This window comes from Pholcus phalangioides, unplaced genomic scaffold (assembly GCF_987345545.1).
Source record: "Pholcus phalangioides strain wild (caught in Gottingen) unplaced genomic scaffold, Ppha-v1.0 ptg000020l_1, whole genome shotgun sequence".
Classification (NCBI taxonomy): domain Eukaryota; kingdom Metazoa; phylum Arthropoda; class Arachnida; order Araneae; family Pholcidae; genus Pholcus; species Pholcus phalangioides.
In genome coordinates this window covers 12,553,174-12,572,189 of record NW_028301613.1, presented here as the reverse complement: position 1 = coordinate 12,572,189, position 19,016 = coordinate 12,553,174, and the positions used below count along the sequence as shown (strand labels likewise).

Here is a 19,016-nt window from a genome sequence, read left to right as displayed (position 1 = left end):
ATTCATGACTAAATATAATGTGAATTTAATAGTAATTTTGACAAATCAGTTGTCAGTGTCAATATTTTGAAAATCGTAGATTCAAAAATTCGTTTTTAACCTTGTCAGTTTGTCACTATTTTATACACGGTGGTTGGGGATTTATAATAATGGGCATAGAGGATGCAGAGCGAGGGTAATGGGAGCGATTGCTACAGCCCGTTCAGTGAAAAATTTGTGTTATTTACATTTGCTCTCCCCCCCCCCGTTTATTACACACAACCTCGGTAATTAATAGGGGAATTATATAATTACACTGAGAAACATTGAACAATACTTTAACATTAATATATTCGGTTTTTTTTCATGTTCATATGCAGGAATACAGAAACCGAAAGTCAATCAAATCGCATTTAATGGAGAACTCTCAGTTGGTATGAGAGCGGCTATTATGTGTGCCGTTGTGCAAGGAACTCCGCCGTTCGAGTTCCAATGGTTCAAGGACGGACAAAGGTTAGTCGAAAACGTTGACGTTTCAATCAAGAACGTTGACGAGTATCTGTCTAATCTAGTAATCAAGGAACTCGGTCCAGACAGCAATGGGAACTACACCTGCAGGGTTTCCAATCCGGCCGGAGCGGACGCAAAACATGACGTTCTTCTCATGAAGGGTAATGTAATGTCATGGTTTTTAATTTAGTTGCTTAAAGATAATATGGTTGGCGTAAAAATGTGGAACATCTTCGAAAAACAAAAACAGTTCTTCAGTTTTGATAAGCTAAAACGAAAATAATTGTTATTATATGATAATCTACAACCAATATTCGATATGCTTAATGTGGTTTTTTTTCACTTAGATGAAATTCAACATGTGTTTTGAAATTGAGATAGTTGATTACCAAATATTAGGTCGGGATTAGACTATACAAGTTTGATAAAAGTCCATCAATGGTGTAAAAACGATCGATTTAATTGGTGCGTTGAACTTTTCTCGTGCATCAGAATTTTACCTCTTTTAATAATAATCATAGCTCATGAAAAGTAATAATGGTGGACATTTACTAATTTTCTCATGCTATATTGGTGCAATAAAGCGTAAAATATTATCATATAATCGAAAGAAATATCCATAGAGTAATATACCATTTCAATGATTTTTGATTATCTGTTAATTAATATAAATTTTATTACATATAGATTATTTTCAGCAAACGGTTCGATAACCATTTTTATTCATCATGATGCATGTTTTTAATCAATATCACTGCATTAGATACAAACTGATTCAAATATTTGCAACACTAAAATTTGAAACTTTTCCGTCGCACATATAAACACTCTTTCTTCAGAGAAATGTATCAAAGTTACTTTTTCTTTGAAGAGATTCAATGTGTCAAATTCATCAGAATCGAAAATATTTTAAAGATAAATTATCGGAATAATCTTTGATTATTCATATTGATTATTTGGTTTTTTCTTGGATTTGTAAGGCATTAAAAAATATTTTCAATATGAACTGTGTGTGTTTTAATTTCCTGTCACTGTGTGGCGCTACTTGCACTGCCATGAGTGTATCGTTGGTACACTGATGTTAGTATGAGAATCGCCATTGTGTTAATATGCTTTCATATGCGTTTCCATGTTGAGTATTGTGCTGTTTTAGTAAACTGTATGAAAGACTTTACTTGCATTGTATGTCGTCGTTTTTGAGGTGTTTCGTTGTGGGAGTCAACATGAAGCATCACATTGTTATCTTAGCCGTCATTTCTTATGTGACTGGTAAGTACAAATACATATACGTATATATAATTTTAACTTTAATATCATCGTAAGACATCAAAAATGAATTTTTAATAAAATTACAATTTTTTCCCCATTTAAAATGCTAAGTTTTATAAAATTTACGGAATAAGGATATATTTATGTATTTTTTTGTGTAAGAAAGATTCCATTCATGATGATATATCATGTCATTATGGTCGATATCCATCTTGACCAATTGTCGTATCCAAGAATAAAATAGAAAACACTCTGGAATATTACTTTTTGCTGATTTGGTGTTTCAAGTGTCTATTCACGTTAATTTTTGTAAACGGAATTATTACCTTGAAGTCAACGTGTCATAAAATTAATCTATAATCCTAAGCCTAAATTTTCATGAATTTAACGACCGCATAGCGTATGTAATGATGGTCGTGATAAAAATTGATTGTTGATGTTTAACATTATGGAATCATAGTGAACCGCGAGAAAAACCTGTCACGGATATTGATGATTAGGAAAAGAATCTTGACTAGTTCTACGAAAGATTTTACAAATACAAAACAACAACAGGCAAAATGCCCAACGACGGATAAAAAGATGTCCATAACAAATACGGATGTACGAATCAAACATTCATTTTATTGATGATGATTCACATGCTTTCATGATTAACGCGATCTCGGCATGATTTCTTTTAAGGTATTGCTTGCTAAATTGCAGGTGTACAGAAACCGAAAGTCAATCCTTTCGTGTTTACCGGTGACTTCGCGGTAGGTATGAGAGCTGCTGTAACGTGCACGGTTGTGCAAGGTACTCCGCCGTTCGAGTTCCAATGGTTCAAGGACGGACAGATGTTGGTCGAGAACGTTGACGTTTCCATCAAGATGATGGACGAGTATCTGTCTAATCTAGTCATCAACGAACTCGGTCCAGACAGCAATGGAAATTATACCTGCAGGGTGACGAATTCGGCCGGAGCGGACGCCAAACACGATGTTCTACTTATGAAGGGTAATGCTTTATAATTAGAACTTTTTCTTTCTAGCTTTCGATACGACGAGTTATCAGTGTTTTAATAAATTAACACACACATTTACGATAGGACTCTTACCCTCTCTGATAACAAAGTCATAGTCAGACTATGAGCCCCAAAGGATGAGGCTGACAGGGCCTTAGTCATGCGGCCCGACAAAATTCTTATTTTTTTGTTCTTCATACTATAAATTCAATATACAGCGGCCCGGAAAAGGTGAAGCCAGAAAGCACTGCAGCAAGATGGGAGGTCATGGTCAATAGCGTTTCAAATTCTATCCGCAATCATTATTTTTGGCTTTCAAGTGAATTATTGTAACAAAATTTTGTACGTTAATCGTTCCTGCCTGATAACAAATTTACATGGCCTGGTTTTATATCACTCGCACATAATTTGATGGTAGGTAAACATGTTTACGACAAACACTTAAATAATAGAAAAATTCTTAAAAGAGGTTCCTTTCACATGTTAAAAATAAAAATATTGCTTTAGAAAATGTTTTTTGGTGGATTCTTCTTTCATGCAATGTTGCTGTTAAACATTTATTCGTTTCAGTAAAGTCACAGAAATATTTTTCAGAGATCCTACTGTGTCTGTGTTTTAATTTTCTGTCACTGTGTGGCGCTACTTGCTCTGTCATGAGTGTATCGGGTGGTATTTAACATTGTTGTTATTATAAGTAGGTAAATCGCCATTGTTAATGTGCTTTCATATGCGTTTCCATATTCTTTCATGAGTGTTGTGTTTTGTGTTGTTTTGGTTCGACTGTTTGAAAATATTTTTGTTGCATTTTTGGATGTCATCTTTATCAAGGGTATCGTAATGGCAGTCGGTATGAAGCGTCACGTTATTTTCTTCTTAGCCGTCATTTCTTATGTGACTGGTAAGTACGAATACGTGTGAATTTTTTATCATCATAAGACATTAGAAATGAGGTTCAAAATTACGATTTTTTTAAAAAATTTTAAACGAAAATTTTTATAAAATTTCCAGAGTGAGAGAATATTTGTTTTTGTAAGAAAGATTTCATCCATTATATAATGATTCATATCATATGATCGATATTTGTCTTAACCAATGGTCGTACCCAAGAATAAGAAAACATTCAATCTGGAGCAGGGGCGTCGGAAGTGTTTGGAACTTGTGGGTGCTTGTCTTGATCTTTATATAAGAAATTTTGACTTCTGAATCAATTCAGGGTGTTCAGACCCAAACCATAAATCATCGAAGGTGCTCCAGCACCCCGGGCCTCGAAGTCTCTGTCCCCAGGTTACTTCTTTTGGTCATTCATATGCAAAGGTATCGGAATATAACCGTGGGTTGGGCCTTTACATAATATTTTTATTTGTGAATCATTTCTGGGAGTGCCGAGACCCATGTCACAAATTACCGTGGGTGCTCTGATGCCACTGATCTGGAGTATTATTTTTGCCAATTTTAAGACATATATAATATATATGTCCTATAAATGTATATATTATATATGTACCTAACTATCAAGTAACTTCTTGTTTTTTTCAATATAATTTTATCTCATGCTAAGCCTAAGTTTTCATGAATTTAACAACCGCATAGCGTAATGATGGTCATGAATCAAATTGATTATTGATGTTTAATATTTTACAATTATCGTAAACCGAGAAGAAAACCTCCTATCGCGAATATTGTTGATTAGAAATGAATCTTGATTCGTAGAACTAAAGATTTTACGAATATGTTTTATTCGTAAAATCTTTTCATTCATTTTGCCGATGATGATTCATCATGCTTTCATGATTAACGCGATCTCGGCATGATTTCTTTTAAGGTATTGCTTGCTAAATTGCAGGTGTACAGAAACCGAAAGTCAATCCTTTCGTGTTTACCGGTGACTTCGCGGTAGGTATGAGAGCTGCTGTAACGTGCACGGTTGTGCAAGGTACTCCGCCGTTCGAGTTCCAATGGCTCAAGGACGGACAGATGTTGGTCGAGAACGTTGACGTTTCCATCAAGATGATGGACGAGTATCTGTCAACGTTAGTCATCAAGGAACTCGGTCCAGACAGCAACGGGAACTACACTTGCAGGGTGACGAATTCGGCTGGAGCGGACGCCAAACACGATGTTCTGCTCATGAAGGGTAATCATGTAATGTTTTATAATGAGAACATCCTTTTTTTCAGCTTTCGATACCACGTATTATTAGTGTTGGTCCAACACTAAGGTTTGTTTTTATAAATGAATACTTGCGGCAGGACTCGCACTTTGATAATGAAGTGATAATGTCGAGATGTGATTCATAATCGATTCTTTATTATAATTTTTGGCTTTTTTTAGGGTGAAAAAGTGTCACAAAATTTTGTACGGTAATCGTTCCGTTCATGGTAATAATTCTATACATGGTATAGTATTGTATCAAGGACACAATTTGATGGCAGCAAATAAGTTTACCGCAAACACGTAAATTAGTGATAAAATTTTTCACATGAAGTTCATTCCAGGAACGATTGCCATCGAAACAAACAATTGCCAATGAATTTTTTCGATGGACTTTTTACACAATATTACGATTAAATATCTATTTGTTTCAATAAAGTCACAGAAATAATTTTTTTAGAGATTCATACCGTGTCTGTGTTTTAGTTTTCTGCCGCTGTGTGGCGCTACTTACACCATCTACACCACCATGAATATATTGCTTGAGAGGTTATTACTGTTGTTGAATTTGTGAATCAGTCGCCTTTGTTACTATATGGATGTGGTTTTACTCAGTGACTGATGTAACAATCGTTTATTTTGTTTGTTGTACTACTCTAAATTATCTTTCCTGTGTGTCGTAAAGGGTGTGGACATGAAGCGTTGTGTTGTTGTCTTCTTAGCCCTTTTCTTTTATGTGAGGGGTAAGTACACTATTTTATTTTGTCATATTTGTAACAATGAAATTTCTTCTGAGTCCTCGTTAATGTTTTTGCTCTTTTTGCCATTTATGAAATATATCACATTAAATAACAATAGGGATCGCATCAACGTTTTCAATCGAAGTAGACTAAATTGGCATTGTTGGGTTTGGATTATTGATAAGCATCCATTATTTACGTTATCGATCAAAGCTGAGACTAAAGAACAACAACAAAATCATTGTTACTAGGAAAAACTATTCAAAAAAATTTTTAATGTTAAAAACACTAATATCGGTTTGAAAAAAACAATTGTTGTGAAACAAAAGCAATTGTTTGCAACAGTGTTTAAATTTATCTAAAAAAGTAATATATGACTTGGGATTTCGGTAACGTTGTACTCGAAACATTATTAAAATTTTAAACGGCATGAGATGAAACAGATAGATAATGAGCATTGTTGGAAATATTTATTAATCGATATTTTCGTTCAAAAGATTCTTGAAGGTCTTTGTTGAGCGGAAGTGTTGCTGGAAAAATTGTCAGATTTATTTTTTATATTTTTTTCTGTTGAGAGTATGAAGTTTCGTTACCAAAAAAGGCCGCCTTGGAAGTATTTCCCTCTAGAAACTTGTGAAGTTTAGTTGCTAATTTTTATTATAATTATTGATTCCATTCCATCATAATCATAATTCTATTGTAATCATTGCCTGAGGCATGCACATTCACTGTACTGGTGTTTCAAAAGAATTCAGAATTATTTTTTTAATAATTTGGTGTTTAAAATTGAAGCTACACAAAAATATTATCATTGGAAAAATGCGAATCCCTGATATATATATATATACATAGAAAATAATTCCAATTTCACTATCGGATAACACTTGGAGTATTTTCGCCACTTTATCCTAAATTTGATCCCATAATCACTTCCTTTCTTAGGGACCACCGAGAGACCAAAAATCAACCCTTTCGCCTTCACAGGAGATTTAAACCCTGGTAAAAGAGCTGTAGTTGTTTGTGCAGTCGTCGAAGGAACGCCACCTTTCCATTTCCAGTGGCTGAAAGACGGAAGGATCCTCGTCGAAGGACAACACATCTCCATCAAGATGGTGGACGAATACCTATCCAATCTGGTCATCCTCGAACTCGGCTCGGACAGTAATGGGAACTACAGCTGCAGGGTGTCGAACGCGGCTGGTGTCGCTGAGCAGCACAACATGCTTCTGATGAAGGGTAAGGCCTAGTTGGCCTTTACAAATTCTTTTTTCTATAAAATTTCCAATTTAACAGGGACACCCACAAAAGATTCTTCAACTTCAGCATCGACGGCAATTGTGCGTGCTTAAACGCGTACCATACCGTCGAACGGCACAGCGTGTTCTTATTGTACAATAAGTATTGCGGTTATGAAACACGAAATATTATTGGTCGGTTTCGGAGACCACGAAAGGGCTCTCAGTCATAACAATAACAAAAGATTACTACGATAACACACAGCTTTTTTCGAAGAAATCTGGAAAAATTAGCCATAGTAATTTGTTTTTTACAAAATATTTTGAAATAATTTTCTATCTTTACTTACATTTCGTTTCACTATGTGGCGCTGCTATGCCATATAACAGATATATCTGCTCTTTGTATACATGCTTATTATTGTATATTTATATATAATGTCAGTCTCGCATCTTGATACAGTTGTATAAATTTGGTGTTATTATCTATTACATTCGCACTGCAATTGTGGTTTCGTAAATTGTTTTACGGGTTCCAATGAAGATCTAGATATTATTTTTGAAATATTCTGGGGTGTGTTAGCGTCGCACACAAACATGGCCACATCATCTCGGAGGACTCTCTCAATTGCTCTGCTGCTGTTTCTGTTACGAGTGGAGTTGAATTTAGGTGAGTCATTGAACGACATTATTTGACTACTATAATTGTTTCCAATCATTGTAGAATTTTGGCATTCATTTTTTGTCAGAAATGCCAAAGCGGAGGATATATAAATGCAGGGCCGTCATTTCAACTTTTTCTAGGGGGGCAAACAACATGTACTCAATGTATGCATATATATTTGTGTGTGTGTGTATATATATATCATTTTTAGTGTATTTTCAAAAGCCGGGGGGGGGGGAACAAACCCCCTAAACGACGGGCCTGTATAAATATAATTTTTCCTCCGAATAATTTTTTTAATAATAATATACGTTAAAAATTTTTAGGAAATTGTTGAAGTATAATTTCCGTTAGTTGAGCCACAAATCAAAAATAAGCGAAATTTGAGATCCAGCATCGTATAAAGCCACTATGGGTCACCATAAAAATCGTGATATCAGCGGTTTATGTACCGGAAATGATGCTAATAGTGTTAGCAATCTGAAGTGCTAACCAGGTTTAAATACCCAAAATGAAAAATTTTAAATTAATTTTTCTTTTGGTCATGGTTTCTTTTTTTAAAAAAATATGGTTACACCATAAAATTATTTAAATTTCGTTTCTGAGTGTACATCTGGATTATGTGTGCGCGTGTCTTTTTCCTGTTACTCTATCCTGATTATTTGTTATGCAGATGCTATAATAATGTTCCGTTCAAAAACAGGTCTCGATGCACCAAAAATTATACCTTTTCATTTCCCGAAAACTTTGAAAACGGGTTCCAGAGGATACTTTACTTGCGCCATATCCGATGGAAGCCCGCCGTTCAAGTTCTTGTTTTACAAAGACGGTAAGAGTATTGAACAGGATAACCAAGGATCGGTCAACGAATACATTTCCAATCTGGCCATCGACAAGCTGGACGCGGACAGCAACGGCAACTACACCTGTCGCGTATCAAACGCTTACGGCACCGACGAATGGCACAGCGTCCTCTCGTTGAATGGTGAGTATTTTTGACATTAAACGGCATCTCCGATTGGTCAGATTTTAACTTATTTTACTATAAATCACCATTTCTTTTCATGTTAGAAGCATGCACAGATTCTGAGAAGACGCCAAGTTTATTCACGCATTTTACAGAGAACTTATTTTGTTCCTGAAATTTATTTTCTGTAATTACCGGGACCAAGCTCACATACAATTAATTATAGAGAAGTGTTTTCATTTTTACATTTTCCTTTTTGTCCACTGTGTGGCGCTGCTGTGTCATGCAATGGAATATTGGTCCCTATATACATCACTATTGTATGTTATGCGTTATAGTACTTGTGTGTCTTGCATTGGTATCATATACACTCGTCTTGTAATTACGATTTTGTAAGCAGTATTTTGAAACTGGCAGTATTGTGTTACATGGATCAAAACTAAATTCGGAAGCTTTTGGATCTGGAACGCGCCCATAATCATTGCCAGTCAAACATGGTCGTGAATATTGCGCTATTCCAATGGACGCCTTCTATGCTTCTTCTCGTACTTCTACTACAAGCAGATTTGAACTTAGGTGAGTAATTTACTCCAACATACCATTCCACATGAACCTGACTTAATTTATTTTAACTATGCTAATTTATACAGTCGAATCCCGTTATAACCAACTCTAAGAGACCGAAGAAATCAGTTCGTTATAAAAATATTTCGAGGTATTTGCATTGCTCCTATGTAAACTTGGCTGGGGGAATTAGAAAAGCGTTCGTTAAAACGAGATTTTCGCTATAACGGTATTCGTTAAAACGAGATTTTCGCTATAACGGTATTCGTTAAAACGGGATTTGACTATGTACTGCCTTTGCCCAATAAAACTTTTTATTCATATCAAATTAGTAATTGATTTAATAGTGTTTCTAGACTGAGTGGTTTCGTGTCAACAACTTTTGAAAAGATTTTATCAAAACATTGCTTAAATAATTAATTGTAAATAATTTCAATGATTATTTCTGTTCAATGAATTTACTGAATTTATATTTACTGCTTTTATTATAAAAAGTATTTATCCTGAACAATTTTGAAATTTTCGTTATGAATTTTGGCCATGTTTAATCTATATCACTGCTTTTTTAATAAAATATTTTGCATTATTTTAACGCAGAATAAATTTCGTATTTATTTCGGTGTCGAAACAATGAGAAACATTATGACTATAGCTCATAGTTACTCTTTTCCCTTAATCTGCATGTCTAAAAAATTCTCTTTTCAGCATGAAATTTTCAGCTATAATGCTATCATATCAAACAGAATTTTATATATTTTTTGGATTATCACTATTTTTTTCGAATAACATAATGACGAAATATTTCAAAAATTTGTCCATATATATAGGTCTTGATATACCAAAAATTACTCCTTTCCACTTCCCGAACACATTGAAAACTGGTTACAGAGGATCTCTCACTTGTACAATATCAAAAGGAAGCCCACCGTTCCAGTTTTCTTGGTACAAAGACGGTAAAAGTATCGAACAGGACAGTCAGGTATCCATCAAGATGGTCAACGAATATATTTCCAATCTAGCCATCGATAAGCTGGACGCGGACAGCAACGGAAACTACACTTGCCGCGTATCCAACGCTTACGGCACCGACGAATGGCACAGCGTCCTCTCTTTGAATGGTGAGCATTTCTGACTTTGAAAGATGGCATCTTGTTGGTCAATTCAATAAATACCTTCAAGTGTCCATCCCTGTCTGTAATATATTTGACAAATTCAAAACAGAAAATTATAATGGAGTTTTTACAAAAAAACTAACAATATATGCTTAATTATTCATGTTCATGCTGTTTTTGTGCATTTCCATGAACACGCCAAATTTTGAAAACAAAATTAACAATAACAAAATCACTGCAATTTTTATTTTAATTTTCGTACGCTACGTGGCGCTAAAATACCATATAACGTTCATGGAGACAGTTGTTTCTTCCGTAGACATGACTTTGTTTGGATATGATTATTGTAAGTAGTGTGTCTCTTTCTTATCTTCGTAAATATTCATTCGCACTGTATGTAAGATTTTGTAAGTGATGTTTCGAATCGGAACGAAGATCAGTAAATTGAAATTTATTTATCAGAACTAAACTTTGATCAAGTTCTAGAACATTCCTGCCCGTCAAACATGGCTGTGGGAATTAAGTCATTTCAATGGACGCTTCCAATGGTGCTTTTCATATTCTTTTCACAAGTACAATTGAATTCTGGTAAGTAATTGTTATTTTATTCTTTTATGCATTTGTTTATCAAGTAGAAATTTTAAGATATGTATATTTTGAATGTCTTTCTTCTATTTTAATATGCTGATAATAATTTAGAAAAAACATAACCAAACTTATTCAGATTAAAAGCTTCATGTCTGGAATTTTCACAAAATATTTTATTGGGATTGATTTTATTTGCACTAAGTGGGATGAAACTTCCGCAACAATTTACTCTCATTACTAAAATAAATATTTAAAAAATGATTAAAAAGATATTGTTGACACTGGTGTTGGCCATTTAATCCTTAAATTTATGGATTTTTTTTCGAGCTGAGAATTTTTTTCATAGTTATTTACACGTATAGAAATCTGGAAAAACCATTAAAAAATCAATTTCGAACTGTACAAAGAATCAAAAATCGCATATAAGTAAAGTATTGAAGTAATATTACTTTCCAAATATGTTATATACAGTAAAATAATTATCTCCTGTGATTCAAACTATAGTAAGGAAAAGATTTTTGCAAACTTCAAAGTAAAAAAAAAAAAAAAATGTAAAAAAAATCTAGAGCAAATTAGTGAGATCATGGCCACACATGCTCTGCAACAAGCAGAGTTGTTGTTAAATTGGAATCTGTATCAGAAAACTGAAGATACAGAATGGAAAGAATTTGACCTCACCTTATGTGGAAAGGCGATTCTGAATTTTTATCTTCAAACTGGCTGCAGTAATGAACGTTTAAGGGGCAATTTGCACATATGCAAAGCTATGCATTTAAAGGTTAAAATTTTGGGTAGATATTATGGATTTTTTGCTAAAAACTAAACCTACTTTTTTGAAGTGTAATATTTTAATATTTTAATATTTATTTAAATATTTTTTTAAATAAAACTGAACATTAAAATAAGATTTTGAATGAAATGAACAATAATTTTAAATTTCTTTTTTAAAAGTTTCTGATAAAAACAATTTATATACACTGGTGCCCGGTTTGATACTTACGACCTAGTTTCTAATTTGCACATGTAAACATTTTTAGAAAATACCAACAGCGAGATTTCTAAGGTTTCAATGTTTGGGCTAACGTCTTTATCTGCATGTACTTACATGACACACCGGTTGAGGATCATAGAGCTGATGATTGATTTTATCACTTTAAAATAAATTATTTTTTACAATATCCAGTCATGACCCATCGATTGAGTCATGTCTTGTTAGTTCGTTATTATTATTTTTAATATTTCGAGAGTAATTTAAAAATTAATCTCATATATAGGTCATGATGCACCGAAAATTATACCATTCCATTTCCCAAATACATTGAGAACTGGTTCCAGAGGATCTCTCACTTGCACTATATCCGATGGAAGTTCGCCATTCAAGTTTTCGTGGCACAAAGACGGTAAGAGTATCGATCACGACAGTCAGGTGTCGGTCAAGATGGTAAACGAATACATTTCCAATCTGGCCATCGACAAGCTGGACGCGGACAGCAACGGCAACTACACCTGTCGCGTATCCAACGCTTACGGCACCGACGAATGGCACAGCGTTCTCTCGTTGAATGGTGGGTATTTCGGCCATAGAAGGACACTTCTGATTGGTCCAATTAAATTCCTGTTTTTTTTTTAATAGTTGGAATTTAATACCCCGAATATGCAAAACTGAAAATGATACATAACATTTCACTAAAAACTTGCATCATGTGCATTTTTCGAGATGAAATTATATAAAGTTCGAAAACATTTTCTCACATTAAATATCTCAATTACTTATTTCATTTTTACTTTGATTTTTGTACGCGATGTGGCGCTGCTATACCGTGTTATGATAAAAAAATAACCGTAGAACATCACTCACTGAATATATCAATGTTGCAGTCTATTGTTCACTGTTGTTCTATATATAAGGTCTCATATCCTTCACCATATTCATTCGCGCTATTAAATTACGATTTTGTAAATTGCATTTAGAATCGAAACCAATCCGTTCCTGTCATTCATGAACTGACACTATTCTAGTCTTAATTTTGTGGTCTAAGAATCCACAGCATTCGTGTCTACCAAATATGGCCGTGGATATTGTGTTATTCCAGTCGACACGTTCCGTGTTTCTCTTCGTATTTCTGTTGCAAGTAGGATTGAATTTAGGTAAGTAAATTATTTACAGATAATTCTTCATTTGCATAATTCTTTTGTAATTAATACATGGCAAAACTACATCTCATAATTTTAATATTGATAATAAGTATAACTACTTAATTAATGCATTCACGAAAGAAAAATGACGGTGTTGTACAGTGACTAGCGAATTGAAAAATCCTGCTTATTTCAGTCTGATAATTTTGCAATGCACCCGTTTATTTGGAAAGTTATCTAGCTCTTTCTAACTAGCCTGATGAGTTTTAGGCTTATTATAATCAGCTCATACAGCTTTAAGCTAACTAGAAAATATACAATTGTTGGCTCAAATAGCCTTGTTCCATCCATGCAACGAGCCGGATTTTTTGGTTAGCTTACGACGTGTACATGGTGATGAACAACAATTTTTTTTTTAAATATTTTATCATTGTAGCTTAACAAATACAGTGAATTCCACTTATAACGTTTTTCAAAAAACCCTCATGAAAAAAAACATCATAAGCGGGAGAACACTTTTTAGAAGGTAAACTTCTATGAGTACTAGTAAGAGTCGAGACCACAGAAATAAGTTGCACATAGCGGGAAAACGTTCTAGGTGGGAACTTTATGAACGGGATCCACTGTACTGCGAATTTTTGATTCTAAGTTTCCGACAAAAAATATGAGTTTTAATGTAACTGACAGAAGAGAGATGCTTCTATTATGATTATGATAATTATTATTTTAATTTATATCTATGTTCACACATAGGTCTTGATGAACCAAAGATAATACCTTTCCAATTTCCGAAAACTTTAAAAACTGGTTCCAGAGGATACGTTGCCTGCGCCGTATCTGATGGGAGCCCGCCATTAAAGTTTCTATGGTATAAAGACGGTAAGAGTATCGAACAGGAGGACGGTCAAGTGTCGATCAAGATGGTCAACGAATATATTTCGAATCTAGCCATCGACAAGCTAGACGCGGACAGCAACGGCAACTACACCTGTCGCGTGTCCAACGCTTACGGCACCGACGAATGGCACAGCGTCCTCTCGTTGAATGGTGAGTATTTCGGATATAGACAGATACCTCTGATAGTCAGTTCGTTGCCTCCGTCAGTTCGTTAATATCGTCAGACCATTACTGATTATCCAGGAATTAATATTTGTATTAATATCCCATTATAAATCACACCTCATAAATTATTCACTCTCACAGCTTAGTTTTTTGGACATTACAAAATTTAAACACATTTTAACCATAAACGTGGAGCCTAAAAAAACTGTTTGTCTTTATTTTCGTTTTGGTACGCTATGTGGCGCTGCTATACCATGCAATGGTCATGGTCTTGCAATACCTAGTCTTTTATTCGTGATTATTGTTACTATTGTTAATTTTTTTTTCGTATCATTTTCGTAGTCGTTGGCACTATAGTTACGATATCTTATGTTGAATTCTGTAATTAAATCGTTAATCGGTACTGTTATAGATAAACCAAAACTATAGACTTTATTTAGAGTGTTTCTGGATCTAAAAGATCTGTCGCGCGATATGGCCGTAGGAAATGTGTTGCTCCAAAGGACGCCTTCCATATTTCTTTTGGTATTTCTATTGCAAGCTGATTTGGATTCAGGTGAGTAAGGATTTTGCTTGTAGTGAATTTTACATGTTTTTTTTTTGTAAAATGTACATTTACGGTGAAATCAAATATGTAATTATTTTTTACTTGGAAACTTTAATTTCTGTATGTTCAGCTCATTTAAGAGGAATTTTTTCGAATTACGATGTTCGTGTAAACGCCTGAAATGGCATTTTCCATCAAGTAAAGATATTGCATCATCTTGATTATTATCATGATTTTACAGTCGAACCCCGTTATAACGAACTCGAAGAGACCGCATAAATCACTTCGTTATTACATTGTTCTTGTGTAAACTTATCTGGGAGATTCGAAAAGTGTTCGTTAAGACGAGATTTTCTCTATAACGGTATTCATTAAAACGGGATTCGACTGTATATCAATTAGTTTCGGTGAAATATTTGTGTAATACGGTGGTTATTAGGTAACTCATAAAATGAATGATGAAAATCCGCCGATGGCTACCTCGTTGGGCATTTTGCCTGTTGTGGCGTTGTATTTGTATATTTGTATTAGTCGAATACCGTTATAGCAAAAAAAATCTCGTTTTAACGAACACTTTTCGAATCTCCCAGATAAGTTTACACGGGAACAATGCAAGAAATCTGGAATTACTTTATAACGAAATTTCGTTATAACGAAGTGATTTCTCCGGTCTCTTTGAGTTCGTTATAACGGGATTTGACTGTAGTAAAATATTAGTTAAACAGTGGAACAGCACGAATGGAGATTACTTTCTTTTTCTTAATACTTAATCCCCGAAGAAAAATTCTAGCTGTTTTCAGACTGAAATTGCGCTTCACATTTTGAAAAACGTGAAGTTCAAGTTTTTTAAGATAAGGGAACTACAATCTAATCCCGTTTTAACGAATATTGTTATAGCGAAAATCTCGTTTTAACGAACACTTTTTGAATCTTTACACGGGAATAATGCAAGAAACCTGGAATCCTTTATAGCAAAATTTTGTTATAACGAAGTGATTTCTCAGGTCTTCGCGTTATAACGGGATTCAACTGTATTTCGGTCTGCATTCATGGAAGAGAAATGGCAAACCTTCATAAATAAAATATGTTGAATAACAGTTTTCGAAATGCAACGGGTAACAATATAATAGTCTCCAATTTTGCAGAAATTACGGATTTCAGTTTTAGTAAAAGATTAACTTGAAAAAGCTAATAAGATTTATTAAAGTAATAACATTTTCAAAACACCTTCTGGATGACATTTGAAAAATAAATAGAACAGTTTAAATTTTTTTCATTAACTATACTCATTTTGGGGTAGGAGAAACAATCTGAATTCAAATTATTTCCCAAACGAGAGAGGGCAGCAACTAGGATTTTTGTTTGTGGGCGTGGGGGGGGGGGGGCATGATTTTTCTGTCACCCCACTGTGAAATCTAATGTGATTTCATAACGGTGTTATTGCTTCCTCTCAATTGCCACCCCCCCCCCCAAACTAAAGTTTTCCAATTGCCCAGCAATATAAATATATCTAATCAAGAGGGCGCGGTAGCCCGGTCGATAAGATGCTCGCCTAAAGTACCAAAGGATGTTTAGAGGTGTCGCGAGTTCGATACCCGGTTCGTCCTTGTCAGAAAACTTTCCTGACACAGCGGTACAACAAAAAACGGCGACTTGACCGCAGCAAAAAATTGCTACCGCAGGGAGTCCATCATCGAGGGGTTAGTGCACCAACCTCTCGACGAGTATAAAAAATAAGCCTGCCGTTCGGAATCGGCAATAAATTGTAGGTCCCGGTCTAATTAGCCCTCGTGTGCAGAAAATGCCCGTGGTGCGACAAAAATGATCAAATGATCTAATCAAGATGCGTGGGTATTTTATAGATGCAAAACAGACGTATCTGAAAGGTAAGGCTGGTATCCTAAAGTTAAGGCATACTGCAGCGAAGAGGTACGAACTTAAGGAATTGAGACTAGGAAGAAAAAAATGCATAGGGTGGAGGGAAAAAAAGATGTCTGCACATAGCGAAAGAGGAGGGCAGAGAAAATGACCGGAGGGGTTCTGAAATGTAAGGGTGTGATGATGATACTTCCGCAGAAGAGGGAAAGAAGAAAAACAGAGAAATGGACCAATCAGCGGATAGTGAAAATCAACATATCGAGGTGAAAACAAACGTGTTTGTAACTCCCGCACCTCGTTGAACGGACTCTTTCTCTTTCCTTTTCGAATACGTGCGGTGTAGAACAAAACAATGCAATTGTTTTCGTCGCTAGTCCCTATTATGCACTCTCGTACCCCTTGGTCACCTCACTATGTGCACGACCTAATTAGTTTACACTTGACTCTCGATAACCTGGCCGTGTGTTAGCCCGGCCCGTTCAGTAATCCGGCATTTTAGGCGGATTTTCTTTGAACATAGAAGAGGAAAACACGGCACTGAGTGTCTGTGCTCAGAAGCCTTTACAGTGCTACTTAAATGGATTTTTTCAATTAACTTCCACAAATCCGGCGCATTTTGGTCTGGTATGCGCCGGATTAGCGAGCACTGCATATATACATATGTGCCTTCTTCTGGCGTTATTTCTGTAAAAAATTACATAATTCATGAAGATAATAATCGTTTATTCTTTTTCCCCCAGGACAAGAAGCTCCAAAGATAACGGAATTCCAGTTTCCGAGGAACCTGAAAACTGGTAAACGAGGTTCCCTATCGTGCTCGGTCACCGAAGGAAGTCCTCCATTTACCTTCAAGTGGTACAAAAATGGGAAGGTTATCCAACAAACTGAAAACGACATGATCTCAATTAAGATTGACGATTACGTCTCAAATTTATTGATAGACAAGCTGGACGCGGACAGCAACGGCAACTACACCTGCCGGGTGTCCAACGCTTACGGCACCGACGAATGGCACAGCGTCCTGTCGTTGAATGGTGAGTATTTCGATCAAAGAGAACGACATGCCATCGGTAGATTCATGTTTTGGGAATGAACGGATCATTTCTGAAAATTTAGAAATTCATAACTAACAAAATGAAAAAAAACGGGGTTTTGCATTGTTACGGTTTTATGCCGTTATTAAAAATGCTGCGTGGAAACTAAATTATTATTGATTAAATTTCGTAATTCATTTCACTCTGCTAATAACTATAGTTGACGGTGTGAACGGAAAAATCGCACTCTGAAAATCTCTCGAATTTTATGTGTAAAATTCATATTTACTTTTATAATAAATAGAAATTATTGTGATTTCAATTGGTGTTTTTTCCATGTCTTTATTTGTATTTTGGTACACTATGTGGCGCTGCTATGCAAGTGATGATCATGAAATACTGAATACTGTATACATGCATGAGTACTGTAGTTAGGTGTGTTAGTCTTCTCAGCCCTTTTGTATTAATTGGCACGCAATTACGACTTCATTCATAGTATTATGCAAATAAAGTGACGATCTGTGTTGTGATTTTTGAGCCAAAACTAGCTTGGATTTGGAGTTCTTCAAAACATTCACGACCGTCAAGTATGGCCGAGAATAATGTGCTGCTTCAATGGACGCCTTCCATGTTCCTTCTCGTATTTCTTTTTCAAATACATATGAATTTAGGTAAGTAATTTTGTCTATAACAATATTCTAAAGTGTATTCAAATGTATGTGCTAAATTTACATGGAAAATAATTCAGAAATGTTACGAGGGCTTTTTGTATGAGAAGCATAAAACTTTCTAGGATTTTTACATGAAAAATGAATTCCGAAAATGAAACGTTTCACACGACTTATTGCATTAGTAAGATTTGAAGACTAAATTTGTTTAATTTCTTTTTTAATCCCAACAGTTGCAATTTTTGTGAAAATAAAACAGATTTTCAGAAAATTATGCACCGGACTAAAATGTTTGAAAAATTGAATTAGATGGTTGTGAAGTTACAGAAAAATCAATAATCTGATTATTATTTTGTTCTAAAAAAAAAAAATTGTTGCGATTAGTAATTTTTCACGAAATGCACTGAAGAGCATTTTTCCTTTGTCCATTGGATAGCAACCAACTCAAAAGAGTTTTTTTAATGGGATTATGTCCATGCCAATTTTTAATTTTTAAAATATTGTGAATAATCAGTTTGTTAAAAAAAAAAGCGGTGGATAGATATTTTTTCATGAAATCCTGAAGATTGTATTTTTCAAGGTACGCACTAAGAAGTGCTTCACAATTTCCTGTAGAAAGTGGCTTTTTATTTTTTTTTCCTCCACAAAATAAAATGGACCTTACGGGATAGAAATTTTTGCAAAATGTACAACATATCAATTTTTAAACAAACAATTTTGGATAAAAATTATGCAAATAGCTGAATAACTTGTTATTTGTGGGATATGTAGAGAAAAAAACATTTCTTACATACCCCACGAATAGCATACCTTACAAATCTCATGTATAGCGTTTCTCACAAATCTCATGTATAGCGTTTCTCACAAATCTCATGTATAGCGTTTCTCACAAATCCCGTATATAACGTT

At 34.7% G+C, this 19,016-nt stretch overlaps 2 protein-coding genes across 18 annotated transcripts in view; both read left to right on the top strand.

The window, feature by feature from the left end:
* LOC149070988 (cell adhesion molecule Dscam1-like) overlaps positions 1 to 19,016 on the top strand; it is a 110,432-nt gene that overhangs the window by 26,783 nt on the left and 64,633 nt on the right. The window contains exons 1-2 of one of the 17 annotated variants that reach the window (XM_089248373.1): positions 1,660 to 1,758; positions 2,464 to 2,754. The exons of 9 other annotated variants lie outside the window; for them this stretch is intronic. In XM_089248373.1, the coding sequence (XP_089104499.1) occupies positions 1,674 to 1,758; positions 2,464 to 2,754 (376 nt within the window). In that variant the 5' untranslated portion in view covers positions 1,660 to 1,673. Of the gene's footprint in view, positions 1 to 359; positions 651 to 1,659; positions 1,759 to 2,463; positions 2,755 to 3,523; positions 3,660 to 4,604; positions 4,896 to 5,474; positions 5,656 to 6,594; positions 6,889 to 8,849; positions 9,095 to 9,909; positions 10,201 to 10,663; positions 10,783 to 12,056; positions 12,348 to 14,248; positions 14,537 to 17,145; positions 17,440 to 18,013; positions 18,111 to 19,016 lie in introns of those variants that run through there. 7 more of the 17 variants (XM_089248368.1, XM_089248391.1, XM_089248375.1 and 4 more) reach the window with 7 other exon arrangements.
* Positions 12,653 to 14,030, top strand: LOC149070989 (junctional adhesion molecule A-like). The gene is made up of 2 exons (XM_089248790.1): positions 12,653 to 12,930; positions 13,672 to 14,030. The coding sequence occupies exons 1-2, from the start codon at positions 12,849 to 12,851 to the stop codon at positions 14,028 to 14,030; spliced, it is 441 nt and encodes a 146-aa protein (XP_089104916.1). The 5' UTR covers positions 12,653 to 12,848.